At 53.8% G+C, this 26,895-nt stretch overlaps 3 protein-coding genes across 16 annotated transcripts in view; 1 reads left to right on the top strand and 2 right to left on the bottom strand.

Annotated features, from left to right (window-relative positions):
• Positions 1-138: 138 nt before the first annotated feature.
• Positions 139-16,807, bottom strand: LOC122368316 (retinoblastoma-like protein 1). 2 transcript variants are annotated; one of them, XM_043342126.1, is made up of 19 exons: positions 16,730-16,807; positions 13,023-13,260; positions 12,576-12,718; positions 12,028-12,231; positions 11,615-11,805; positions 11,077-11,237; positions 10,510-10,767; positions 9,827-10,011; positions 9,288-9,498; positions 8,579-8,785; positions 7,349-7,465; positions 5,936-6,047; positions 5,283-5,411; positions 4,039-4,604; positions 3,677-3,853; positions 2,922-3,177; positions 2,527-2,696; positions 2,031-2,204; positions 139-1,632 (listed from the first exon to the last, which is right to left on the bottom strand). In XM_043342126.1, exons 2-19 carry the CDS (start codon positions 13,200-13,202, stop codon positions 1,456-1,458), a joined length of 3,618 nt encoding a protein of 1,205 aa, XP_043198061.1. In that variant the 5' UTR covers positions 13,203-13,260; positions 16,730-16,807; the 3' UTR covers positions 139-1,455. The 2 variants fall into 2 exon arrangements, with proteins under 2 accessions (XP_043198061.1, XP_043198062.1); XM_043342127.1 differs by lacking the exon at positions 16,730-16,807 and adding an exon at positions 14,379-14,441.
• Positions 15,622-22,234, top strand: LOC122368317 (polypeptide N-acetylgalactosaminyltransferase 1-like). 4 transcript variants are annotated; one of them, XM_043342131.1, is made up of 10 exons: positions 15,622-15,938; positions 16,954-17,190; positions 17,556-17,653; positions 17,982-18,162; positions 18,455-18,792; positions 19,020-19,230; positions 19,568-19,685; positions 19,957-20,143; positions 20,372-20,514; positions 20,840-22,234. In XM_043342131.1, the coding sequence occupies exons 2-10, from the start codon at positions 17,048-17,050 to the stop codon at positions 21,239-21,241; spliced, it is 1,821 nt and encodes a 606-aa protein (XP_043198066.1). In that variant the 5' UTR covers positions 15,622-15,938; positions 16,954-17,047; the 3' UTR covers positions 21,242-22,234. The 4 variants fall into 4 exon arrangements, with proteins under 4 accessions (XP_043198066.1, XP_043198067.1, XP_043198063.1 ...); XM_043342132.1 differs by having other exon boundaries at positions 15,716-15,938; positions 16,932-17,190; XM_043342128.1 differs by having other exon boundaries at positions 15,718-15,938; positions 17,979-18,162.
• Positions 22,235-23,052: 818 nt separating this feature from the next.
• LOC122368318 (muscleblind-like protein 3) overlaps positions 23,053-26,895 on the bottom strand; it is a 54,993-nt gene continuing 51,150 nt past the window's right edge. For 9 of the 10 annotated variants that reach the window (XM_043342141.1, XM_043342135.1, XM_043342143.1 and 6 more), the window contains 3 exons: positions 25,958-26,001; positions 24,720-24,804; positions 23,053-24,188 (listed from right to left, as the gene is read on the bottom strand). In XM_043342141.1, coding sequence (XP_043198076.1) covers positions 24,025-24,188; positions 24,720-24,804; positions 25,958-26,001 — 293 coding nt within the window. In that variant the 3' untranslated portion in view covers positions 23,053-24,024. The remainder of the gene's footprint in view (positions 24,189-24,719; positions 24,805-25,957; positions 26,002-26,895) is intronic. The other variant, XM_043342137.1, reaches the window with a different exon arrangement.

Genomic DNA, 26,895 nt, shown 5'->3' on the forward strand with positions numbered 1-26,895 from the left:
TTGTTCCCAATGCGTAACATTTCAATCTAGGTAGTTTACAAGTTGTTACAGTCACCCTAATGCTCCAATTTGTGTTATAACTGCGAGCCGTCCAGACAATCAACAGATTTGCACAGATCTACCACAAACGAGCGTGTGTTCAGTGTGGAGAATCATTTATATTATACCAGAAAAAAAATCAAACAGGCATATGCGTTAAGTGAGCACTGGGAAATATTACAATCCAGTAATGGTTATGACACTCAAATTACTTCAATGTCTGCGAATGGCTGTTTTATGGAAGACGAATGTAATATATCCACCGATAAGAAATCAGCTCCAGCGTTACCACACACCGCCTTGTACGAACCAATCGTCAGTCAATGTGCTCAGATTAGAGGTTAATGATTGATGTGTGAGGCGGCGGTCAACCCCATTTGGCCTCTGGAGACACGCGAACCCAACAAATCACAGCAGTGACAGCGGCGGCGGCGGCTCAAAGCCCAAACCGCGGTCCACGGCGGCGGATAAAACGGACGGCACCAGCAACCACACACCTCCCAGTCTCCGTCCGGCACCGAACTAAGGACCAGGAGCAGCCCAGGAGCGGCCCAGTGCAAGGGAAATGTACGGAGGGCGGCCCTCAGCTGCTCGGAGTCCGAGTCGACCCGACTGTCCCGGCGGTCAGCCTCAGACAGGAGAGCGGGACGGGAGGTGTCGGCACCGGGGGGACTGGAGGGGGGCAAGGATGAGAGCCCCATCCGCCGCCACCGCCGCCTGTCAGCCACAGCATGATCAACAGCGGACACACACAACGAGTAAAACCACCGGAAACCAGTCACTAAAAACACACATCATACCACGGCGAAAACGGTGAGGTCGTGAATGAGAGCCGATGATAACGACATGGGGAGTAAATGACAACCGACGCCTCCGACTATCGGTTTACTACTAGTCCGTCTCGCAGAGCTCTGCGAGTCATCAAATGAACATTGAACGCATATTAACACACAGTTGGCTGACGCCTGCTCCCGTTCCGGCAGCCAGACTTGCAGACGCAGCCTTCATGGCCTTCATGGTCTCAATGGCGACAAAGGAGCGGGCAGTGAGAGGCTTACAATCGCTGACCGCTCGTCTCACTATAACAATGATGATCCGGCCAGAGTCTAGCAAAAGTCTATAAAATTCACACACTCACAGGGTTTGCCCGGGGACGGCGCCAGACCCAGGTATCTCCGGACGTCAGAGTCGCACGACTCAGTGGTAGCCCCCTCGACCCACAGGGCTGATCTATCTGTGACCGGCGGGTTAACCCCTCCGACCGACGGGCTAGCTCCTCTAATAGGCGAGCTGACCGTCTATGACCGGCGGGCTGACCTCTATATCCAGCGGGCTGACCCCTATATCCAGCGGGCTGACACCTATATCCAGCGGGCTGACCTTTGTGACCCCCAGCTGACCCCGGCGGCGGCCGGCTCACTCTGTGGCGTTGGCCTGCCGCTGGTCCAGCACGCCGCGCAGCCGGGCCATGTACCGTTTGGGCTCCGGCTCACCGTCCTCTGTGGGCTGGAGGGCCGAGCGGAGCCGGGCGCCGGCCGCCAGCGCGCGCTTCTCGGCCGACGGCTTCACCATGGCGTTTATAGAGCGCAGCTCCTGGAGGGCGGAGCGAGTCAGGCCAGGTTAGTGCGGGGTAGTGAGGCCAGCAGAGCTCTGACCACATACACCACGGTGCGGCACTTTGGGAAAGAACAGATGCACAAAAAGATAAGACATAAATGACATGAATCAAGAGCATCAATCCTCCCGATTAAATAGAACTAAAATCACGCAAAATGAAAAGAAACTTTCATTATGGCTGATAACAGTGCATAAACGCTTTAAGATAGTGGGATGAATGTAATAAAAGTGATTGGCCGCGTCAAAAACCCGCCGAATTTCAACAATATAATATAAAATGCTGTTTTAAAAATGCGTTTGCTTATAATTCGGCGGCCGGATTAAGAGGCCATTTGGTTCGCCCGTGTGCCCCGCGGGCTCGCTGTAACACTCACGTGCGCCGGGGACCGGTTAAAGCTGTAGGAGCGCATGGTGGCGGCACGATCGCCCAGTCGCATTGGCGACTGTTTCAGGGGACTGATGTAGATGGAATGCGCCGAGGAGACGCGCCGACTGCGCGGCAGGGGGCTGTGCCGGGGCGACGGCAACGGCGACAGAGGCGGCTTACCCTGCCGGCGGGGAGGACATAGTAGTCAACACACACGACAGATATCGGCCACTGTGCGCCGATCAATGGTCACTGCATCGGATCCATAGCACACAACATATGATGTAGGATTTTGAAAACAAAAAAGTGCGCATAGCGATAAGAAAGCAAGAGGTTGATAAAATTTAACATCCGCCACAGTCGCGAGGAAATTACTTTTACTGGTCGGAAAATCATTTCTAGCTTGGCACCGCTCGCTGGTATGTGGAGAGAAAATGGCCAGCCAGTTACGTCGGAATATAACAATTTGAGACGCGGCTAGGTGCCAAACGCACGTTACTCACGTCTCCCTTAGAGAATTTGCTGACGAACGCCTTGACCTTCTCGACGAACACCTGGTTATAGAACTGGATGATGTCTCCGCGCTCCTCGTGCCGGTCCTCGAACTGGTAGCTGGTCGCCGTGCCGGCCATCCGAGACGGCGTCGGTGGGCACGGCGCGCCGGAGGGCGGAGCTGTCAGAGGGCACGGGGCATGTTAGGTCACACAATATCAGCGGACACAAAACACAGACGCACTGAAGCGTAGAGTACATCGGTTGTCGCTGTCAGAGGGCACAGGCAAAATGCTAGAAAAACAGGCACGAGTCACTGACAGACCAACAGGCCCTACATTTCTTCGAAATATATTCACATCAGCACAACTAAGTCCGTGTGGCGCGGTAGTTTGTCCGGACTGACCTTTGATGGGTGCGCTGTCGGCGGGCGCCTCTCGCTGCTCTTTCTCTTCCTTCTGCCCATCCTTCTTCTCCTTATCCTCCTCCTTCTCCTTCTCCTTCTCCTTATCCTCCTCCTTCTCTTTCTGCTCCTTCTGTGCGCCGTCTGCGGGCCTCTGGACCACCCCGAGCAGCACCGAGCGATAGACGTGTGACTTGGCCTGCGGCTGGCACCGGTACATGCCCATGATGTCCGTGAACTTCTTATTGATGCCGAACGCCTGCGGAACGCGGAGGGGGGGGGGGGGGCGTCAATTGGGTACTGCCGGCCCAGTAGCGAAACGTGCGTACGTATGTACAGTCCACAGCAGAAGTAATGTGGGGTTTCAGTCATGGGTATGTTCTGCTTCTGAAGCTTAGGAACGATTAGCCAGACTACAATGAAACATTGAATGTAGCTTATATGCATCGTCACCCTTGCAGCTGCAATTTTAGCTATTGACATCTTCTTTTCGATCACTCCGCATTAAACAATCGCCAGTCAAAGCCAAGCGTTGAGATTGGTAAAACCCTACATTACTTTAGCGGTGCGCTGTACGTACGTACGCGTCCGGCCCCTCTCTGACAGCGGATAAGAGGGCTAAAATCTTGCCAAGCCCACCAGCATAGAATTGCTACAGGTCGTAACTTTCTGCAGTTGCACTCTGGGGTGCTCAGGAGTGGCCGCAGACTAACTGTGCCTACCCCAGCGCTATCATACCATACCGGTGTCGGTCTCACCTTGCAGACGATGAAGATGGAGGACATGATGAGCTGGTCCAGGTGGCGGCCCTGCATCACCGTCACGTGATGCACGATCACGTACTCGAACACAGTCCAGATGGTCTCTCGCACGTCATCCAGCAGTTTCAGCCGCTCGCACAGGTCACGCATCCGCACCGCCGCCAGGTAGTAAAACTGCGGACACAGGACGTCAAGGAAAGTTGAGAAAACCTGAAACGATTATCAACAAAGCAAGTCGTCGCAAACACTGAAACAGTCGGTCAGGGCGTGCATACTCAAAACGAATGAAGAGATGACACTGATATTGGCGGATTCACAAAAAATTCAATCTTAATTCCGGGCATTCTGCTCCATCTTACCTTTCTGAAGAAGAGTCCGAGCGAGTTTTGTTTGTGCGGTTTGACTGGCGGAGTGCTGCCGTCGCCGCCGGGGGTGGCTGCCGAGGGGGTGGCGGAGGGGGCGGCCGTCGGGGTGGCCGTGGAGACAGTCACCAGCGGCTTCTGAGGCGGCGTCTGGGCCGCCGCCGGCTCCGGCGCCGCGCCGACTGCGGTCTCAGCCTCAGAGGCCGCCGGGCCGGCATCGGCGACATCAGAGAATATCCCTGAACCCGCGACCTCGGAGAAGAGCCCTGACCCACCGCCCGCCTCCGTCTTCAGCGGTCGGTTTTGGACTCCGTCTTCTGCACCGTCGGTTTTGACTGCCGTCTGACTGTCCGCCGCGGCCGGGGCGGCCGTGTCCGTCCGCGCAGAGGTCGTCTTGACGACGGCCGGGGCGGGAGAGCCCGCTGCTGGAGCGCCGACCGGCCGCACCGTGCGCTCACCGTCCGTGACGGGCGCGGCGTAGCGGCCCTCGCTGCCTCGTGAGCCCACGAACAGGGAGTAGGTGCGGAGCGGCATCCCGGTGCCCTGCCCCCGACCGGCCGAGCCTGCGCGGGCACAACACAGGTCACAACGCCGCCGGACACAGGGCCACCGACTAACGAGAATGGCTATGATAGAAAAAGACACGTGAGAAGAGAAAAACTCTCCAAACACAATCAACCAATCAAAGATCAGAAAAAAAATGTATGTACAATCTCTCTTGAAAGTACCGCGCATCGGTGCGGCGGTGCTACCACGCCCGACCGAGGAACGGCTGTTAAAGTTGAGATTCACAGAACCAATTGATCTGAGATAAGGGTATGGATGTCGGGGAGGCCAAACCGATTTTGGTTCACCGGTACCTTCTTGATCCGTGTGGCGGTACTTTCAAGAGACATTGCACTTCCGTAAATTACTTGCTGTTTAATTCCATATCGGTAGACTTAGAAACATATGCACAAAAGATGAATGAATGAATGAATGAATGAATCAATGAATGAATGAATGAATCAATGACGGAATGAATGAATGAATGAATGAATGAATGAATGAATGAATGAATGAATGAATGAATGAATGAATGAACAAATAAATGAATGAAATTTAATGGACGATTTAAAAAAAAAAAGAAAAAAATGATTGACTTAATGGAAAATGAATGAATGAATGAATGAATGAATGAATGAATGAATGAGACGACAAATCAACCAGCACTTGTGGGGTCTGCTGAAGCCCTGACTGACCCTCTGCGATGACTCGGTGCTGTCCGCCGGCGGCGCGCGGACCGACAAACAGTCGCCGCCTGGCCGTGGACGGCGTCACCGGGGACATGAACCGGTCGGTGGCGCTCGACAGCGGCGACTGCTGCGGGTCTGTGGACAAATGGCAGGGGTTACAGACACAGATAAATACAGACAAACATAGACAGACGAACAGACGACAGAAGACGAACAGAGTCAGAGACAAACACCGTTAACAGCCAGCTGCTCAACAGCGGCGGCTGCTGCGGGTCTGTGGACAAATGGCGGCGGTTACAAGCACATACAAACACAGGCAGACATAGACAGAGAGAAACACAGAAAACAGACAGCTGTTCGACAACGGAGACTGGTGCGGGTCTGTGAGCCAACGGCAGGAGTTTAAAACACGAACAGACAAACATAAACAGACAAACACGAACAGACAAACACGAACAGAAAATAGAACAGGCAAACACGAACAGAAAATACGAACAGACAAACACGAACAGAAAAATACGAACAGATAAACACGAAAAGACAAACACAGACACCAAAACACAACATCATGTCGTCGACGCCCGCTTCGGGCGACTGGTCTCCGTCAGGTTGCAACCCGTTCCCCGATTACACAATACACACTCCGTCAGTATACTCACTTCTCGGCGACGGTCGGCTGTAGGTGACGAATACCCGCCTGACGGCCGGGATCGGCGACATGAGAACGCTGGCCGGCCCGCCGCCAACGGTCGGTGTCCGCTCCGTCGCCTCCTGTCGGAACAACACAACAGCTTTTGCTCAACATGCTCTGCCAGTACAGGGCAGCAATGGATAGAACAAGCACAGCAGAAAGCAGCAGCCAGGGATGATGACTATTAAAGCTGATTATGCTGTTGGTAACTGGACGTACAGTCGGCAAGGCCCTGGCACTGCTGGGGGGGGGGGGGGGGGGGGTGCTTCTACCGCGGCCGACACTGTACGAAACGATGACTACAAGGCATCACTGCAGCTGTCAGGCTGAGTACCTTGATATTTGTCTTAACTCTTAGCCCCATAATAATGCGACGAATCAAAGGATTAAAATGGACTGTTGCTGAACGCGCTCAAGCAGCTGAGCCTTATGGAGCCTAGACAGCCTTTAGGGTCAGTTTAGATTATGTTCTGGTGAAGGTCAGGTCAAGGTCAGGTCAACGTCAGGTCAAATTAGGTCAAATTTCAAAGTTGATATTTTGCATAGAATGGGTAGGTATCGATTCGATGCAGCTCGTCACGGGGAGTTCAATGGTGGTTTTTGTTTTGTGCTACGTGGTCTAGAATTGCTAAAAATTGGGTTTAAAAATATGACGTCATCAATTTTGAACAGTTTTTTTTCGCTATAACTTGGCCAAAAAAAGGAGGTATCGATCTAAAATTTGGTATGTATATAGAAGAGCGCAGGGACTATCACATATATTCCGGTTTTTCGAAATTCGGAACAAAAAAAAATCCAAATTTGGGATTTTTTTTGTTTTTCTGAAAAAAATTCTTAATTTATGGGGTCAAAATCCCAAAATTTTGAAAATCCGAGATAGCAGTTTTGTAGCGCTGTCTTTTGTCTACATGACCATATAAATAACTTCGAAATTGCTTGGTAACTGTAGCTTTTGTGAGCGTTTCAAGATTTCATGTTTTTTGCTCATTTTTGCTCGAACATGACCTCAGCTTGACCTCAATAACTCCTGAGTCCTGACCTAAGGTGACCTAATACTTGAAATTTGGTATGAAGGTGTCAAAATGATACCCGGAAAGGTACTCTGCGCGCCGCCGTTTTCTTGCTATTCAGGAAAAACCACAGGGGGGCCAAATTGGGCCCCCAGCGGGGCGAGGGTTAATCGGTGGCATAGCAAGGTCACACGACAAAAATAAAAAAGCTCCAAGACTTCTGGGACACCCTGTAGGTGGGTTGTATACTTGGAAGGGCTGCACGTCCGTACCTGTAGGTGCGGCGCCATCGTCTCGCTGCTGGGGATGTTGTACCGCACCTGTACAGTGTGTTTGGACTTTGGTAACGTCTGGGGAATGTTGTACCGTACCTGTAGGTGGGGCGCCACCGTCTCGCTGCTGGGGATGTTGCCGGACGCCGCGTCGATGACGGCCCAGAGTCGCGAGCAGCGCCGCCACGCCATCGAGTCGAGTACCAGCTCCTCCACCTGATGGGGAGAGCGAGACCAGACCGGAGGGGGTCAGTGGCGTCTGGAACTGGCGGCGTCAGCAGTGTTACTTAGGCTGATCAGCAGAGTGAGACCAGGGCCTCGTTTCATAAAGCTCTGCCGTAACTTACACCTTTCCGTAATTCACACCCTTTCAAACTACGGAGCGCAAATAAATCCGTTTCACAAAGCCACAACTGGAATTGTTTACACCTCCGTAACTAAGCATATTTGCGTAGTTGCCGTAATTTATCAAGCGTCCTACAAATTACAATTTCATGTCAACACTTGCTTTTTTTACGAGAAATTATAAACAATTATGTTGAATTTAAATCTTAAAAATTATTTATGAAAAAACAAAATTGATATTGATGACCATCCTTTATTAAAACAATATCTTGAAAACAGCAAAAAGCCAGCTAAGCAGAAGTGCCTAACTACGAAAGTGGCGCGGCGCGGCGAATAAACAATCTTCCGATAGTGGCCACTAAAAGCGACTGGTACAGAAGATTTGCAGTTTCTTTTTCTCATTTTGGCTGTTCTTTCTTCCTCACCGGGCTCAACATTATAAAATATATTAAAAATTAGCTTCGAATCTTCACATTTATTCAAATTCACGCAACATTTTTGTGCGTAGTTTACACCACTGATATCAAGAGCCTGATAAAATATTTGGCGTTAATTACGTCGTTTTGTGAAACCCAAATGGCATCAATTGGTCCGGAATCGAGCATTTGCCGTAAATGAAGCTCCGTAATTTCGATGGCGTGGATTACTCCGGTCTCCGGCTTTATGAAACCGAATTGGCATCAAATACGCCAAATCTGGCATAATTGACGGAACGCCGTAAGTAATTCCTTTTATGAAACGAGGCCCAGGCAGTGGTCAACGTCCAGCAACCTGAAATTTACACAAAAAGTTAATAAATCAGCACTAATATACTGCACGATTACGACTTAAAGCAACCACAAAAGCAAAACGATAAAAGAAACACCTACAGCCGCCTGAAATACTTCATTATGTTGGAACTTTCCAACAAAATTCGTTTTCATTAGCACGTTTCATTCCAAAGCCCGACAGAGCCACACGGACGGGACGGAGCGCTGCTCCCACCTTGTTGAGGTGTTTGACCACGTCCCGGCAGAGGCCCTGCTCCTCCCGTATGATGATCTCCAGTAACTTGTAGAAGTCATAAGGCTCGATGCCGAGCGCCTCGATGAGCCAGGGGAACTCGAGGGTGGCCGTGCTGTAGCTGAAGAGGACGATCTCCAGACTGCAGGCGAGCAGACACCGGTGGAACACCGTCTGTTCCAGCAGCACCTGAAAGGTGAAGGACGGGGTGGTCACCAGCCGGCGGCGACAGACAGTAGCCACCGAGCGGCGGCCAGAGGACTGCCAGTGGATCAATGGTCGGCATCCACTTCGGGGAGGACTCGATAATTTTTTGCAGACTTTGTTGAAGCAAATTATTTAGAACGAAAAACGGAGGTTGACAAAACTCATGTGGAAAATTTACGTATTTTGCGGAGACTGACAGGACTGTAAGATGAGTCAAACAAATTGTGTAAAGTTCGCCTCTGACATCATTAAATACATCCGAAGAATGTTCCGCAAATTCTTTAGAATGAAAAACGGCGACTGATTTACAAAACTACTGTAGTTTATTTACATATTTTGCGGAGACCGACTGGATTACAAGATGAGTCAAACTACCATCAAATTAGGTTAACTTCACCTCTGGCTCTGACATCATTAAATACATCCGCAGAGTGTTCCGCAATAAAACTCAGCGGTCAGCATCTCACCCTGTCTAACCACTCACCAGCAGGTTGACGTCGGGCCTCTTCTGTCGCTCGGAGGTGACCACGTTCTCCAGCATCTTGTAGTAGAAGGTGGCGGCCATGCTGAAGCGTCGCTCGACCAGCTCGACAGCCTCGTCCTCGGCCATGGTGCGCGCGCAGGCGGCGGCGAACTCGCTCCGAAACTCCGACACAAGAGTGGCGATCGTCTCGGTCGGGTCCGGCGTGCACCCGCTGACGGAACGGAGACGGAACGGTTAGAGGGAAACGAATAGAATATAGGAGATGGAAAGAGGAAGGACGGATGCCGGTCCGTCCCCATAAACTGATGAGAAAGGTCATAGCGAAGTCAAATACAGGATGGAAGTGAATAGACTTCACAGAAGATGATTATCATCGTCATCCCAACTAGTTTATCTCACAACTATCCAGCATGAATACGTCTCCCGAAAAAAAAACATACGAATAAGGAATGAGGAGATGCGGGGGAGCCGACAAGAAGAGAGCAGACAAAGTATCAAAAGAGTTCCAGACCACCCCCACCTCTCCCCCGGCTCCGTACCTGAGCAGGGCGGCCAGCTGGGCGCTCGGCTGCGGCCCCCGGCCGTCCAGCAGCGCCTGCAGCCGACTGACGCTGTACATGGACGCGGTGATGGGCGTGGCGGCCGGGTGGGACGGCGCTGCGTCCACGGGCCGCAGGTAACTCCGTCCCGTCAGTGGAGTGGCCGGCATCAGCACCGACTGACTCTGGGGGCGGCGGACAGATAACGTCACAAGAGGTACAGTCACTGGGGCGGCCGGGGGGAACGGGGGTGCCGACTGACTCTGGGGGAGCGCGGACATACACCGTCACCGGGGATTGCAGTAATCGGGACTTATCACTCATGGATGACTCAAGGGGTACAAAGTGCGGTGTGGTGCAGGAGAGATAAGCTCCGCACTTATGTTTTATATGTCATTCAAATACAATCGTATATGCTATCTGCGTATGTTCGGAATGACGGAAAATCGATGAGCATGAAACTTTGCCATCAATGACATTTAAATGAAACACTGCAACAGATCAACAGAATTAAAAAAGTAGCCACCAGAGCCATGGATAACACCTTCCTGAGGTCAGGTCAGATACTTTAATGTTTCAGTTGCTGAGACTGATCAACGTATCCACAGGCTCCTGGTTAAAACAGCCACGGATGGCCGTATGCACCTCAGTCGCGCTCCGGTTGCGCTGGGCGTGTCACTAACCTGGGCGCCCTGCGACAGCATCAGGCTGCGCCGCACGTGCATCCGCTCCGCCAGGTCTCCAGCAGTGACGCTGTAGTTGTTGGCCTTGCTCGGCGTGCCAATCTCCTGACAGGCCTGCTCGCCTAAGAACGTCCGCTCGTCGAAGTTGCCGCAGGTCAGCAGGTACTCCTCGTAGCGCTTGTTGACGCTCTTCCAGTTGGCATCGAACGTCTCCAGGGAGAGGATGCCGTGCAGGGTGTTGGCGTCGCCCCACAGCGCCTGGGGACGGGAGAGGCCGGACGGAGGGAGCATCGGTCAGTCAGAGCTCGGCAGGGTGGGCAGAGACAGGACACACAGACAATAAATAGATATGTAGATACACCGACGGCCGAGACAGGAAAGGGAGTCGTATAAACGACAGAGAGACTAACGGAGAAAGGCATGCAGTCAGCACAAAATACAGATACATCTTACATTCAGACGGGTGTTTGTTCGTTTATTTGGGCTTTAGGGATTCGGACAGATGAACGGACGGACAGACAGACAGACATCAGCCACTACCGACAGCAGAGCCCAGCAGCCACTCACATTGCTGGAGAAGAGCTGTGCGATCTTGTCCTTCCAGACGTGCTGCCGGATCGCCTTGGCCTCCACGATGAGCCCGTCGAACTGGTTGCACAGGTACTCCAGAATGGAGGGCACCACCGCCGGCGGCTCGTAGTCGCGAGAGTTGAAGTTGGCCGGCAGCGCTGCGGTGCCAGATCGAGGGTCAATGGTCAGGCTATGTTAGAATAAAGTCGCGATGTGGACAAAAAAAAGGTTTGATATCCATTGTCAATCAGTTCCTGAAACTCATTACAGAATATAATAGACACGCATCAGCGTGAGATTCCCACACTTAATTGCATGAGAAAATTCCTACATTGATTGCCAGCAAGGCCCAGACAGCGCATCAAAACAAATATATGGCGGCCAAATAAGTCGCAATTACGAGTAAATCATGCCATCCGTAACCGGGAGAATCGGTTCTTTCAGACTAGGAATCTCGTACCCTCCAACCCTTGAAGGATACTCAGCGGGTCACTCCCGAATCCAGACACTCTCCCGCTCGACCTGCTCCACTCACCGGGCGACTGCCTGTTGAGCAGATCCCGCCGGTCGGCCGCCACCGTCACACCGAACATGTAGTCGACGCAGGCCAGCAGCAGGTGGTACGTGCTGACCAGGTCGGACGACACAGACGGGATGGTCGACTTGACCAGCACAAACAGCGACCAGGTGAACTGGAATAGGTCGCTGGCCGTGCACGCGCTCCGCCTGAGGGAGGGGGACAGAGGACACGTCAGGCGACACACGGTGGGAAATGAGACAGAACGGTTCAACATCATCGGATATAAAAATCCACATTGAGAAAGCTCATTATCATTGCCATCCGGCGTAACTCAAAGCAAGAATGACGAACTATGATACATAATGTTCACGAGCTACTAATAAAATCAAGTGTTCACGAATTGATCAGCACGTCTCGTCTCCACCCACCTCTGTTTTCTGGACTTTGGCGGCCTCGGAGGGTCATCCGCGGGGTCTGTGTAGATGCTCTTAAACATGGGCTCAAAGTAGTTGTTGAATAAAAATGTCGAGACGGCAAAGTTGCGCTCCAGGGCGTCCAGGTTACGGTGGAACGGCTGCGGCAGATTGCACATCTCCGCCCACTTCTTGGACTTGTCGAAAAACTCGAGTAAACTGCGGGAGCATACAAAGCAGGCTACAGTCACACACTACACAGGATAGCAGGTACACATAACGCAAAGAACAATACATGGTATGCGCAACTACGCACTCAAATACGCATCAAAGAGAAAACTGGCATCGAGCCGCTTCGGCGCTCGATCTGTGCTCCCGATGCTCGTCGGTCATGGGCACTGTGCAGTGGTCGCACCAGAAGTCGGTGAGCGGAGCGGGTTGGGATAGGTACGAGGCTGGTCACGGTAAACATACTCTGCCGCGTAGGGCAGGGTGGAGGTTGGGATCTGCGAGAGAAGCACTGCTTACTGCCCACTTTCCTTGACCCAGCAGTCAGCACTGACCTGAACTTTGAGAAGCGCAGAAGCCGAGTGAGGCTGATGAAGTTTCCCTGCATGGGCGCCGCCTGGTGACCACCGACAGAGGGCACGGAACCCTTCCGGCACGAGACGTATAGCGAGCACGCCAGCCAGTGCAGCTTGTTACCCTGGCGAGTGGCACAGACTGAGATCAAGAACCACAGCTATTCACAACACTTCGCTACTTTGGGTTTAGATCTTTAGCAATACTCATCTCTAGAAGCTAAGGTGAACATTAACTTGGAAACAGATTTGAGGATTACAATTTGAAGGGATTGCAATTGAAGCTGCTATGAAAACTTTGGCAATGAACTCAACAGAATATCATCGAAGATACTATCCATTAAAAAAAGTTTCGCCCTGCCTGATTAAATGGAATGAATGAAATTCAATGAAGAGCTCATAATACTAAGCAAAAATGTGATGACTTACCTCTAGAGTGTAGTTTTGCTTCACTTGGCAATAGCTGTTCCAGGCTTCTCTTGCTGTCATCTTATCCATGTTGAGATCATAGCACATTTCAGTGAATTGCCCATGGACCTGGTCACTCTTCTCGTCGACAGCGTTCATGTTTGCAGTTGATAAAACAGGATGTGGAGTGGGCAATGGCATGACTGCCACTAATGAGATCAAACAACCATAAAAATAAGGTTATAACTATGCTGCTTCCCTGCAACAAAGAAAATATATCACTTCAACACTTGCCGGACATATTGGTTTTCTACAGACGGGGGCCCGGCCGAGGGCGGGGTAGTTCGACCCCCTCGCTGGTTCGTCCGTAAAGGACTGCTAGAACCTCGCAGAAAACCTTGATTCATGGATCCTGCAGCAAAAAGTGTATCCACCTAATGATCCTAAAGACAGTAAAAATCTGCTGAATTTGAAACTGTAGGTACCAGTACAGATATCTAATCAGAATTCAGAATCCACTTTGTTATCAAACAAAAGCATCAATTTCAATTTGAGATGTCTTTGAAGATATCACTGAGCATTGTTACGAGCGAGCGAGCGCAGCGAGCGAGCGAGTTCATACTGAATTAAGGGAAAATCCTGAATATGAGCGACCGGCCGGGGACGCTCTTCAAAAGCTAATATCTTAGGAACGGGACATCCGATTGACAAGCGGTCTTCTTTACTGAATGTCACTTGGACGTGAAAGCTCTGTGGTGTGATGGCCACCATGCGTTCTTGCCAACCAAGATCTCGTGAACGGCTGGGCCGACTGCGCTCAAATTTGGTACACGGTTGGGGACCAGTTAGTAGGGTGCAGTGCAAAAGTCAGTTGGGACTCCGCTTGCACGTGCGCACGTGTAGAATGCCGCTTCCAGATCTCAGGAACGGCTGGGCTAATTGCATTCAAATTTGGCACACCGCTAGCGACCGGTTAGAAGGGTGCTTTGCACAAGCCCGTAGGAAGTACCCTCTTGCCCTTGCGCACGTGCAGGGCTCACTATCTCGCTCGCTCGTTCTTCGCCCAAAAGGCGTTTTACTGGTAAAATATAATACCAACACTTCACTCACACGAATAGCAATTACCATGCCTACAGCGCTGAAGGAATGCTTTTTGGGCTTCGATTATTGTGAGCTTGGATCACTCTGAATCAGGATGTGAATTGTGAAGCTTATTTCATCCAGCTAAGCTTACACAGCTAAAAGGTCACGCTGAGGTAGCAGTAATTGATATCAGCAAATGTCAGGAACATGGCAACAGCGCTTATCCTGCCAAGATCATGACCAAAACTTGTGAGTATGATAAAATCAAAATGAAAAATACAGAGAACCCCTCACCCAAAACTCCGACCGCCTGACGAGTGTGAAAAAGAACGCGGCGTCTTCCCCAAATTTATAAACAGAAATCCAGTAATGGCGCACATGTGACATGTCCTGCGCACAATTCGCGCGAAAGTAAGAAATGTGCCACTACTAATTTAACAGCGCATTAACCAATGTTAATTAGGGCTTCAAATAAGGCAATTTTACCCTGAATTATTGACAAAAAGTCACACACACAAATGTAAAAATTAGATTTATTATGCATCTTTAAATATTAGGTTAAAATATTAGATTCAATGCATTAAGAAGTGCCTTTTTCTGTGGGAGGTGGCGCCAAATTTAATTGATTTTAGTCGCTGGAAAGATAATTAGACCCAAATTAGACCTTAGGGCGTAGACAATTGATGACATTGCAAGGACGAAAAGAAAAGACTGGACAGTAGACAGAAAGAAGTGACTTTCATTCCATTTGAGCCCTGCTCTTATATCTCAAATCGAATACGGGCACTCCCAATGATTTAGGGAGCGTCCGTCCGTTTCCCCGCGGGGGAACGCCGACCCGCGGGTCGGCCGGTCGCCGTAGCAATAGCCTGCTACTTGCTAGGAGCCGTTTCAGCCCTCGCCTTTTGCTTTGAAAGGAGATGCCATGCACGCATAAACTAGCCGATATGGTTGTGCACTAATGCAGCCGTTTCACCTGTGACCTGGAAAATGGAATTTCGCATCTTGTTTGGTAGGTATTAGGTATATTTTTAATTATTGTAACAAGATATAAAGGTAAGGCAACAAATGTCAAACAATATTGCATTGCATGCATGAATAAAACACTATTTCTCATCAGCTGCGGGTGAGCTGCCCAACAACCACATCCACTCATACGTGACAAAAAAAAACCATAAACCGAAATGTTCGGTTGAACCTTCCGACGGTTGCCAACTGCGTACATCGGATCGGTGCATTCCCCTTGCTTCTAGCCGCAACCATATGACGGGTTACGGACGGTTGGCATGCCTACTTTCCCGGCCTTGAGGAGGCCTTTTTGGGCTTTGGAGTTCGGCGCGCGGACCGCCCATCGGTCGGACCGATTTTCCTCGTTGGCGGTGCATATTTCAGTTCGATGCTAGGTTTTACGATTATAAACGGTACCTAAGGCAGCAAAATACTCTGAATAAGAACTTGTCAGACGTCAACTCGTGACGCCAGATCAAAAGTTCTGCATTTTGCAGCAAAAAATGTCATGTCTGTTAGCCGTACGTTAGGCACGATGCTGGATTTTAGCCCTGCGTCGCTCGTCTCGGTCCACTGTGCGCCGCGTCCGCTGCACCACCTGGCGGTCAGCGCCGGGCGATGCCGTACACCGGTCGAGTGACCTTGCGGAGCGGGCGGCGGCGGCGGCGGCAGCGACGGTGATCAGTGCTGGCGTCTGTGAGTCGCCGGTGTGGCTGCGGGAGCGACGGTGTGCTCTCGCAGACAGGTGCAGCGTTCACCAGCGACCACCTGTGATCGGTGAACACGGCACTGTCCGCAGGGACATCACCGACAGACAGCAGCATCATGGGCTAGCGACAGGTGCAGGTGAGTCGCCGGGGTCAGCGAACTTCCCGTCACCCCTCAGGCCGCCGGCGACTGTGACGCCATTGTGTGAATAACGTTCACTTTGTTGTGGTTTCTTTTGCGGACTGTCGCCGGCGGATAGTGGAATGTGACCGCAGTGCGTTACCTACCACCAGTGTAGATCGTCACCGCAATTATGTGCACAGTGCATTCTCGTGCATTCCATTTTACTGTGATCACTGGTGCGTCTCCCTCGCACCCAGCGTCCCACGAATTTAAATTACGTCTTGCGAACTATAATTACGTCCCGTCCTCGGTCCTCCCGTCCTGAGAACGAAATAAAAACTCCCGGCACCGTTTTCAGGCGACCGTCGGTGAAGGGGCGGTCGTAACGGTGCATTTTTATTTTGGCTGGCATCTCCACAGTGTTGCGTCACTATAGCGAGACAATCCGCGGCCCGGCCCGTTTTGTTACCTCCGTCCTCCACCACCCGCCTGGAACCTCCAGCACGGTGAATAAACGGCGGCCGCCTCAGTCTGCTCGAGACCCGACAGAGACGTGGTCCGGACTCTGGGTAAATATCATTCGACGTCTCATGCTCTGCATGAGACGTCGGCTGCGTGGGTTCGACTTCGATGTGAACGTACTTACAGAATTAAATTCCAAATACCCACTAAAAACGCCCACCGAGCTGCCGTCTATCTGGACCCACCCCGTTGACCGCCCGTGGGTGCAGCGGGCTGCAGCAGGTCACCCTTCAGTGCTCACAACATCGGCCAGACAGCAATCATTGCAAGTTGACCATACTTACTACGGGTCGCTCGCCCCGCAGGCCGTCTGCCCGACCGTGGGTGTTTCACTGTTACGATAAAGTGCTGGGGCGGGCCGGGCCGCCCGTCCGACCGGTTGCTGACTAACCCATCGGCGGGGGAGGCGGTGGCTGGCCAGACGCGACTGACGTCACTACTCACACCATGCGATCTACGGGCACTGTGTCGATGAATGGCCGATAGGTATGTGAACTATGCCCGGCAGACTAGACGCCAGCCTCCACACCTGACTGACCTCCGAGGGTCCGACCACCGACCTCCGACTCCGACCTCCGACCTCCGACCACCGACCTCAGGCGATGCGTCTGTGCGGCTGTCGGCTACGCCGGAGCACGGCTCTTCTGCTGGCCGTGCTCGGCGTGGCCGCCGTGCTCTACGTCCGCTACATGCAGCAGGAGGCGGAGCTGACCGACCCCGACCCGGACGTGGTCAGGATTATTAGGTGAGTCAACGTGGCCAGGTCACTGAATGGGTCACTTCAGCTAGTCTCCTCGGTTAGATCATCTCGGCTTGGTCACTGACTGGGTCACGTTAGGTCACTGGCTGGGTCACCTGGACTCTAGCTGAGTCACCTGCCCCTATTTGCATTGGCTAGGTCACCTCTACCAGGTCCTTTAATTAACCACGGCTAGACGACCACATCTACGAAGCAACATCGAATGGGACTACACTCGATTGTATCACTTTTGTTCGGTCAAGGGTTGGTTCGCAGGTCAGGGCAATGATTTGTTCATGCTACTCGGTGCGTCGCCTGTATACTGCTGCTTTTATGTGGTCTGACTCATCTTATCGCTTTGTTTCGCACAGGCAAAATAAAAACCAGAAGGAGTACATCAACCGGAAGGGCATCCACGTCGTGGTCGGCCACTACAAGGGCGACCCGCCCCCGGAGAACCTCACCGAAGGTCAGACTCGGTGCACACATGCAGGCGTGCACGAACGCATGCAAAAGCGTACTTAGCACGTCACTTTTTTCCGTTTTGCATCGATGGTGTGGTTCTGTGGCCATATTATTGCCGCCATATAACGTGATATAGCGTATAACACCATATATGATATAACGTAGTAAAAATGTTTTGCACAATGGCATGTCGCAAACTTGAATAAATGTATGACTGTTTAGTGTTTGGCTAAGTTATGGCTTTCACAAGCACCTGCATAATGTATGGTATCGATAAGCGGTATATATAGACAGAACCGAGTGCTGACGTCATCTCCGTCTCTGCCCAGCAGCTATTCTCAACACCAACGACTACCGTCCGGTGCCCGGGGAGGGCGAGAAGGGCATGCCGGTGGTGGTGCCGGCCCACCTGCTGGACAAGATGCGGAAGCTCTACCGCATCAACGAGTTCAACCTGGTGGCTTCTGACCGGATATCGGTGAACCGCTCCGTGCCGGACGTCCGACGCGCGGGGTCAGTGGTCCTATATGGCGCTCAGCTCTTCGTGTTGGATGCTCGGTATAGTTCGTTGTTTGAGACCCAGTATTCGGTAGTTGCTTATTAGTTACGGAGACTCGGTAGTTTGCATTCAGTAATTATTTTTTTTTTCTGAGAACTAATGCGTTTTCTGTGCCCTCTTGTTTTCTGTACTTGCAAGTTCTACCCTAATGAAATGTGGCCCATGACCGACATATGGAGGATAAAGATACCCATGCATTGTTCGTAACCAACCATTAACACGCATTTTCACTTTTTTCTCCCACAGATGCCAGGACAAGAAGTACGACCAGAGTAAGATGTCGGCTGCCTCCATCATCATCGTCTTCCACAACGAGGCGTGGTCGACGCTGCTGCGCACCATCCACAGCGCCATCAACCGCTCGCCGCGCGAGCTCCTGAAGGAAATCATACTCGTGGACGATGCCAGCGAGCGCAGCTTCCTGGGCCGGCCCCTGGACGAGTACGTGGCGCAGCTGTCCGTGCCCACTCGCGTGGTGCGCATCGAGGAGCGCACGGGACTGATCCGCTCCCGGCTGATGGGAGCTCAGGAGGCGACCGGTGATGTCATCATCTTCCTGGACGCCCACTGCGAGTGCACGGAAGGTAAGTGACCGGGAGCGACCCTGGCCATGACCTGACCTCGACCCTGATCGGCCATGATTCACTCTGTGTACGGTGAGCCAGTGCGTCTAGAGTCCGGACAGTTTGATGTTAGGCTGGGTTGACAAAAGTGGCCGTATTGCGCCCTGGACTGTCCGACAGGCTGGCTGGAGCCGCTGCCAGCTCGGTGTTGTAGTGCACTCTTTACCGATCGCTGTCTTGTTCGACAGGCTGGCTGGAGCCGCTGCTGGCGCGGATCGCCGAGAGCCCCACCTCCGTGGTCTGTCCCGTGATCGACATCATCAACGACGATTCATTCGCCTACACACGCAGCTTCGAGCTGCACTGGGGCGGCTTCAACTGGCAGCTGCATTTCCGCTGGTTCACACTAGGCGAGCGCGAGATCCAGGCGCGCAGGAAGGATAACACCGCGCCGTTCAGGTTGGTGAAGGGGATGCTTACTAAAAAAGGTCTGCTGACTTAACTTGGTATCGGGAGTGTCGGGAAGGGTACTACCCTCGGGTGGCTTGGGCTACTTAACATAAGAAGCCTACCCAGTCAGCTTGAATTGCATGGCCGTCCGTGTCTGTCGGCTTGTCTGTCAGTCGAGATTCTTACAGTCTGTATCGTTATCCAGTTAGTTTGTATGTTACGTTGTCCGTGCCGCTGACAGATTCTCCATCAGTTTATACCGTTGATCTGCCTGGATGAGGGTTTGTCCGTCAGCTTGAACTGTTTGTTAGTCTTACTGACGGTTTATCCGTTTTTTTTTTCACAGGACACCGGCAATGGCCGGTGGGTTGTTCGCGATAAACCGGGACTTTTTCTACCAGTCCGGGTCCTACGACCGGGACATGGACATCTGGGGAGGCGAGAACATCGAGATGTCACTCCGAGTGAGTCACCACAACTCATACGCGGCGACTCGCAGCTGAAATAAATGTTGTATAGTGAAATAAGTGAAAAAGGGCGTCCGTATTTGCGGGCCATGTTTGGCTGGAAGTTGTAAAAGCGATTGCTTACATCAGAAAAGGGCTTTATTTGGCTTTGGACGTGCCTTAGACCAGTGCACTTCAGAGACCATACTCCATAGATCCCTACCAGGGATAGCGGTGGCGGAATGTCCCCGGCTCCTGATTGCTAACGTGACCGATGTATGGCCCACAGGTGTGGATGTGCGGAGGCAGCGTGGAAATACACCCCTGCTCGCACGTCGGACACATCTTCCGCAAGAACTCGCCGTACACGTTTCCCCGCAAGGGAGGCGTGGGAGGCGTGCTGCACCACAACCTGGCCCGCGTGGCCACCGTCTGGATGGAGAAGTGGGCCGACTTTTTCTTCAAAGTCAACCCAGGTCAGTCAATAAGGCGCTGTTCGAGAGCGATAGGCCGTTACTGAGGTGATAAAGAGAACCTACATACCGATCTCAATCGATCTTTACAGCAAACCCAGCTAAGGAGTCAACGAAGACGGAGTCTGCAGTTCTGATACTGGTTCGTTTGGACGAGATCAGTAGGTATGTGGCAATGCAGTTTGTCGATGTTTCCCATTCCACGTCTATAATCCCGGCTCCCCTCCTCAGAGGCCGCTAAGATGAAGGACACCACGCAGGTCAGCCACCGGATGATGGTGAAGAAGAGGATGAACTGCAACAACTTCAAGTGGTTCCTCGACAACATCTGGCCGGAACACTTCTTCCCCGACGATGACCGCTTCTTCGGCAAGGTATGTTGTGTGTAGTCGGCACATTGTCTTCTCTCAAATACCTACTGGTCTTCTATTGGTATCAGCAGCAGTCGCACCATACATAGAATGAAGATTAGTAAATGAAGTAGCTTTATGAAAGAGAGGCATCATGACAGCATCAGTAAGGTTACCATTGCTGGTCAGTGGTCACTGGAACGGTGGATTTTTTGCGAGCTTTTGAGTTGTGAGGCGTTCTTGTGTGCCGTTTGGCGTGCCATTGTCCTGAGCTTTATTCAGTCGGAATATACTCGGATGTTAATTTCAACCAGCCCGGCCGCTTATCCGTGCCTTTCTCCGTTTCCAGATCCGTAACGACAAGCTGGAGCACTGCGTGCAGCGTCCGTACGCCACGGGCACGGGCCAGCCGTCGGGCCCGGCCACCACCACCGACTGCGCCTCCAACTGGTACACCCCCCAGCTGTTCGTCATGACCGTCGACGGCTTCATCATGACGGACGAGTCCGTGTGCCTGGACGTGCCGGACGGAGGCCGTGAGACGGCAGAGTCGCGGGTCCGGATCCACGGCTGCAGTCAGCTGTCGCGCCAGAAGTGGTTCCACGACTCCAGTACCAGTCAGCTGGTACACGTGGACTCTCAGAAGTGTCTGGACCTGCCGACGGCGGCGAACCCGGAGAGTCTGGTGGTGCTGGCCTGCTCTGACGGTCCCAGTCAGAAGTGGACGCTGGAGGAGGTCCCGTGGACGTGAGGAGTTGAATCTCAGGTCGTCTTGGACAAAACACTGTGCCTCAGAGGTGTGACGAGAACATAAGACGTTTATCATACCAGCTGTGTGGCTAGACGATTTGAGAGAACGCCGAGCGTCTATCACAAACTGAGAACTGCATCTCAAGGATGTTACAAAACGCTGAACGTCTATCTGAGGAGAGATTTGACCAGCGGACCCAGTGATACATTTCCGACCATTCCGTCCCTGTGATAGTGATACTCGTGCCTGCAGGAAACTAGCCATTACTCTGCTCGGAGAGCTGAAAGTGAACGCGTGAGTGAGCGTTTCGGTGCCGGGAGACGAATTCTCACTCCCAAGTCAGTGCCGACATTTCATCTGTTCATAACGTGCTCAGTGCGAGTGTTTCAGGCGAGCCCGTGATTGGTGATTTGCGATAACTCAATAACCACCTTTTCACGTTATGCGAAAAGGCGCGATAGGGAACGGATCGTTGCTATTTGGAGTGACTCGATGGGCGGCGATGGTCGCCCGCTTGTGATCGCGGGTCGGACGGGGCGGACCCGATGGCACCACGGCCGCATATTGTCGGCCGTGTGCTGCCCAAGGCTCTATAGAAGTGCTGCCCTGACCGCGCCAGCCCCGCCACAGCTAACCTACCGATACGTTTAACACTGACCAAAGGCGCCCGCGCGCAGGTCTCCTGGCGGGCCAGCGTTCAATCCGCGAGTGTTCCTAACCTCTAATGTCTTCCGTCCAAGGACCAATGATGTCATGTCGCCAGTGACTCAGCGGCAGAGTAAGAGGCTTATTTATTACTACACCTAATGTCTTGTTTTGATACTTGTTCTTCGTAGTTCGTACCGAAAATGTGCTGACGCTTTTGTCATGACAAATATTTATACCTAACCACACGATATTTTGTATCACAGACTGAATCAATATGAAATAACTTTATTCAGAGTTTATCAATGAACAGAAAAATACAATTCTGGAGGGAAAAGTTACAAAACATGTGATAAACTGGTTTCCACACTTGCTTAGAACGAGTCTCTAATGCGGTGGAGTGAATATCTCCTACGCTTTTGGTCTTTTCCGCACATCACAGTTAAAAAGTAACTCTGCACAACATTGGTAACACCTATATTAAACCTATACATTATACAACGTGGGCGGCCGGCCGGGGGCGGGGGCGCGGCGGCGCGGCCGGCGAGTATTGACCAGGTGCGGCGCCGGGCCGCTGCGCTTGTACTGTCCGGTTATGAAGCTGAGTGCCGCGCCACCGCGCCCGTCGCCGCCGCTCGGCGTCCAAATCAACGGCGGTGGAGAGACGGAGAGAGAGAGTAGGAGAGGGGGAGAGAGGGGAGGCGGGTGGACAGCCGGGACGGCGTTAGTGCCAGCGGGTCGGTGAGTGGCGGCAGGGACGCGGCTGCTAGCTGCGGAGACAGTCCAGGAGGCGGCGCCGACCGCCGCCGCCGCCGCCGCCCTCACACTATTGCACACGCGGCACCCGTATAGTGCCGCCGGCGGGGGGGCGCGGCGCCGACCTAGGGCCGCGCCGGCCCGCGCGCCGGCGGCTCGACCTCACGGCGGCGGCGGCGGCGGCCGGCCCCGGCGCCGTCCGCGACCTACTCGAGAAGCGCTGGCTGTCCGAGCGCGGCGCCGGCGGCGGTTGTACCGCCCACCGGCGCCGTCAGAGGGGGAGACGCGCGCGCCGGCACCGCGGCGTCAAACAATGAGGAGGCATGCAACACATACGGAGCGGCCGACCGAAGGGTGGCGCCTCGGGGGCGCCGGCGACTGCGGCCGCCACAGAGGCCGCCGCCGACGCCGACGCCCGTCTAATGCTAAGCGAAAGCGTGGCGAGCACGGTGCCACCCTGTGCGGGTGACGCCGCGTCGCGCAGCGGCCAACTAATCCTAGGTCTCTCACGGCGTGCTGAGGATATCTGGGTTTGGTGCGCACGGGTCGGCGGCCGGCCTGCGCTCGGTCGCTGCCCTCTCGGGTGCGATCAGATCGCGCGCGCCGTCTGCTGGCGCGCAGGCGGCGCCGTTTAGAACGGCTCGGCCTGGACCTGGGCCGCCGACCCGCCGCCCGGCGGCTGCCCGCGGCGGCGCCGTCCGCTGGGACAGCGCGCCTGCGGGCGCGACCGGCCGCCGACCGGCGACCGCTATGGCACTGGCGAGGCGGCGGAGCCACCGGGCCGGCCGGCCGGCCGCGGCCAGGGCGGATGCGCGCGGCGGACGCGTCACAAAGCGAAGCGATTCTCCCCACCGTGCCGAATAGACGCGCCCCGGGACGCGGCGTTGGCGCCGGCCGCCGCGCACCAGCGCCGCGCCCCACGCACCCTGCTTCTCTGACTAGACCTATCCTTATAAATATGTACAAACAGGCTGGCCGCTGGGCGGCGGGCCGGCCGGCGTCGCGGCGCCTCCGGCAGCGGCCGGGCCCGACGCGGCCGCGCGCCGTCCGGCCCCTCGCTCGTCCACCATCCAATACCCAAATATCCGCGCTCACTAGCTTAACACTCTTTTGAAGAGTTTCCAGTAAGGTACTTGTCTATACAAAAAATGAGAACACTTTAACATGAACTATCACTTAAAGTTCAAAGAGGGCATCCGGCTCGTGCAAGAGCACGAGCTGGCTGGGACGGAGCGGCGGCCGCCGCCACGGCCGGCCGCCGCCCCGCGCCCGCCCCACATAAGCGATTGTGTCGGATAGTTTGATTTGTTTCTGGCCGTCCGTGTCCGGCCGGCCGGCTGACTCGTCTACAGCACAGCGTTAGTAGTTTGATTTGGCGCCGCTCAGAGCAGGTGCAGGCCGAGCGCGGCGGCCGAGGCGGCCGGCTCGCCCGGCCCGGCCGGCAGCACCGGCAGGTGGTAGTACTTGCAGCGCGGCCGGGCGCACTTGCCGCGCACAGAGTCGCGGCACACCGTCACCTGGTTGCTGCTGGTGATCTCCACGTGGTCTGTAGGCACCGGGAGGGCGAGGTCAGCGGGCGAGGTCAGCGAGCGAGGTCAGCAGGGGTCAGAGGGCGAGGTCAGTACAGCGAACACACACCAACCACAAAGAGGACGACCGAAGGAGCTTCAGACAATCGGGATAGGGCACACATTGAGGAGAGTAGACACCGCACGGCCGAATGAGGGATTCGCTGCTCCAGATAAATGAATCACACACTCACAACGGTCAGCGACAATTTTAGGGCAGCTCATGCACAGCGAAGCAGTTAACCGGCTGGGCTTTCCTCTTTGTTAAAATGACAGAGCATCATCAGAGCAACACTCGATAGTCGATATAAAGGCATCTCCACGTAAATCAAAGCAACACGATATAGAGGCACCCTCACGAAACGAAGAAGTAAAATTAGTCCAAATTCTAAGAACTACTACGCTCAATCAATCACAAGCGTTAGCTGCTAGTGAGACCCTCGCCGGCTGCCCCGAGCCCCGTCTGATCTTCGCTCTAGCCACAGTCACGCCAAACACGGCCCACGCACCTGGGACGTAGTGGACAAATTTACAGGCAGGCCGAACGCAGGCTCCTTTCCTAAAATCTTGGCACACTGGAAGGTTGTCCAGCAACTGTAAGACAGAGACCGGTGAGCGGACGGTGCGCCGGCGCCGGCCGAGAGCATGTCAACATTGCAAGTGAGAGAGAGAGAAAGAGAGACAGAGGAGGCGGCGCGGCCGGCCCGGCCGGCGGCCGCGCGCCGCCGACCGAGCCGACAGCGTGCCCGCGGCGCGGCGCGCGGCTCTCAACGGCGGCGTTATCGTTACTGGACAAATGTGACGGCCGCCCGCGCCATCGGCCTCAAACGCGCAGCTGTATTGTATTATCGTATATGACCGGCCAGCAATTGTTGTTGATAAGCGTCGTTACTTGTCACATGCTCAACTATGCATTCGATTTAGCCACAGTTTCAAAAACCTTTGACTTTGAGATAAGCAGCGAACAAAATTCAATACTGGCAAAAGAAAAGAACACACGAAAAGCAGTATAACGTCGGCCGCCGGGCCCATAAGCAGCGGGGTTGTCGGGCAAAAAGGATGGGAGAGGTTGATGGCGCCCACAATTTGCTTCCGTAATGACGTTCGAAATGTGATACTATGTGTATCCTGCTGCTTCAACGCAACGATTTAATAAATCGTTTCAATCATAGTGCGATTAGATACCTTTTGAAGAAGATCTCTTTCAATTCCTTGACCAGTGATATGGAAACTCAGGCTGATGTGCAATGTTAAATTATGATCAATTTCACATTCGCTTTTTTGATTTTTTTCAACTCAGTTGATTTAGAATTAGTAGACAACACGAAGAATTAGTATTGAAATCGAGGAAGAATGTTACAGCAAAATATGTTTGAAGCCATGAATATGCTCTCCCACCGGCTAAGCTCAGTGAGCTGCGCCGCGGCGGCCGGTGGGGGCCGGCCGGGCTCCTCCGGGTCACGGGTCGGGTCAGAGGTCACGGCAGGACGCCGGCAGCTGAGGAGGGCACGGACGCTGAAGCGGGGACGGAGTAGGCGGGCGGCGGGCGCCGGAGGCCGGCGGGTCCGCCGGGGCGGGCGGGCGGAGTCAGGGCGCGGTCCGGCCGGTACGGGTCTGACGACTCGCGGCGCCAGCAGTGGGCGCCGCCGGAGAGGGGGGCGGCCGACCGCGCCCTGTACTCCGCAGCACAAGCAGGGCTGTAGCGGGCCCGGCGGCGGCGTGAGGTCGAACCGCCGCTCCATACTACCTGTCCCAGAGAGTCCGTGTATGTCACAGAGTGTGCGTTATTGCCTAGCGTCGGCAAGCCAGCCCAGCCAGCATGCACGGGAGTTGAAGCCATGCCACGGGTCGGGAGACGCCGACCCGGTCACAGGCGTCCGGCCGCCGCAGCCAAAGAGACGCGCCAAGTGTGGCCGAGCGCGCGCGGCCGGCCGGCCGGCGGTGTCGATCAGGTGTCGGTGGAGTCAGGCCGTGGCCGACGGTCCACGGAGCAGTCAGCCGTGGTCATTCCGACGACAGGAGAAAGACAAAGAACAGATAGAAAGAGAAAGAGAACAGAGAGAGACAGAGCGGGGTTGAGAGGGGAGAGAGCGGGAGATAGAGCAGAGCGCAGGTGTGACGGAGCGGCAGAGCGGAGGAGCGGCGGGGAGAGAGTGCAGGCGGAGTGATCAGCCAGGTGCAGCCGGTCGGTCGGACGGATGATTGTACGGACGGACGGACGGACGGTCGTAACCAGCAGGAGAGCAGGAACGCAGGTCCGTGTTACGGGAAGAACATGGAAAAGCCAAAACAGAGAGAAATTAATGGTTGGTAAAATGACATCACATATGAAGCTGGGAAGCGGTTCGGACTACAAAAGCACCTTTCCCATCGTCCGTCATCACTTGTGGCCTCAAGCTTCTAAGATATTAGTGAAAAAAGAAGAGCCCAAAATTGGGTACGGTACCATTTATAACACGACTTTGACTAATACAAACATAGAAATACACACTGAGAGTGTAGACAAACAGCAAGTACACAGTTCATCGTGCAAGCCAGCAAGCGGATTGCTCAGCGACACGAGCCGTATCTTACAACGCCATCTACGAGGCAATCCGCTAACTGCGAGTTGTGCAGTCTGCCGCCCGTGGTGCACACACTGGGAGCCACGCGCGAACGAGAGGCGGCAAGCAGAGAGCGGCGCCG

The sequence above is a fragment of the Amphibalanus amphitrite genome, unplaced genomic scaffold, assembly GCF_019059575.1.
Source record: "Amphibalanus amphitrite isolate SeventyFive unplaced genomic scaffold, NRLGWU_Aamphi_draft 000939F_arrow, whole genome shotgun sequence".
Classification (NCBI taxonomy): domain Eukaryota; kingdom Metazoa; phylum Arthropoda; class Thecostraca; order Balanomorpha; family Balanidae; genus Amphibalanus; species Amphibalanus amphitrite.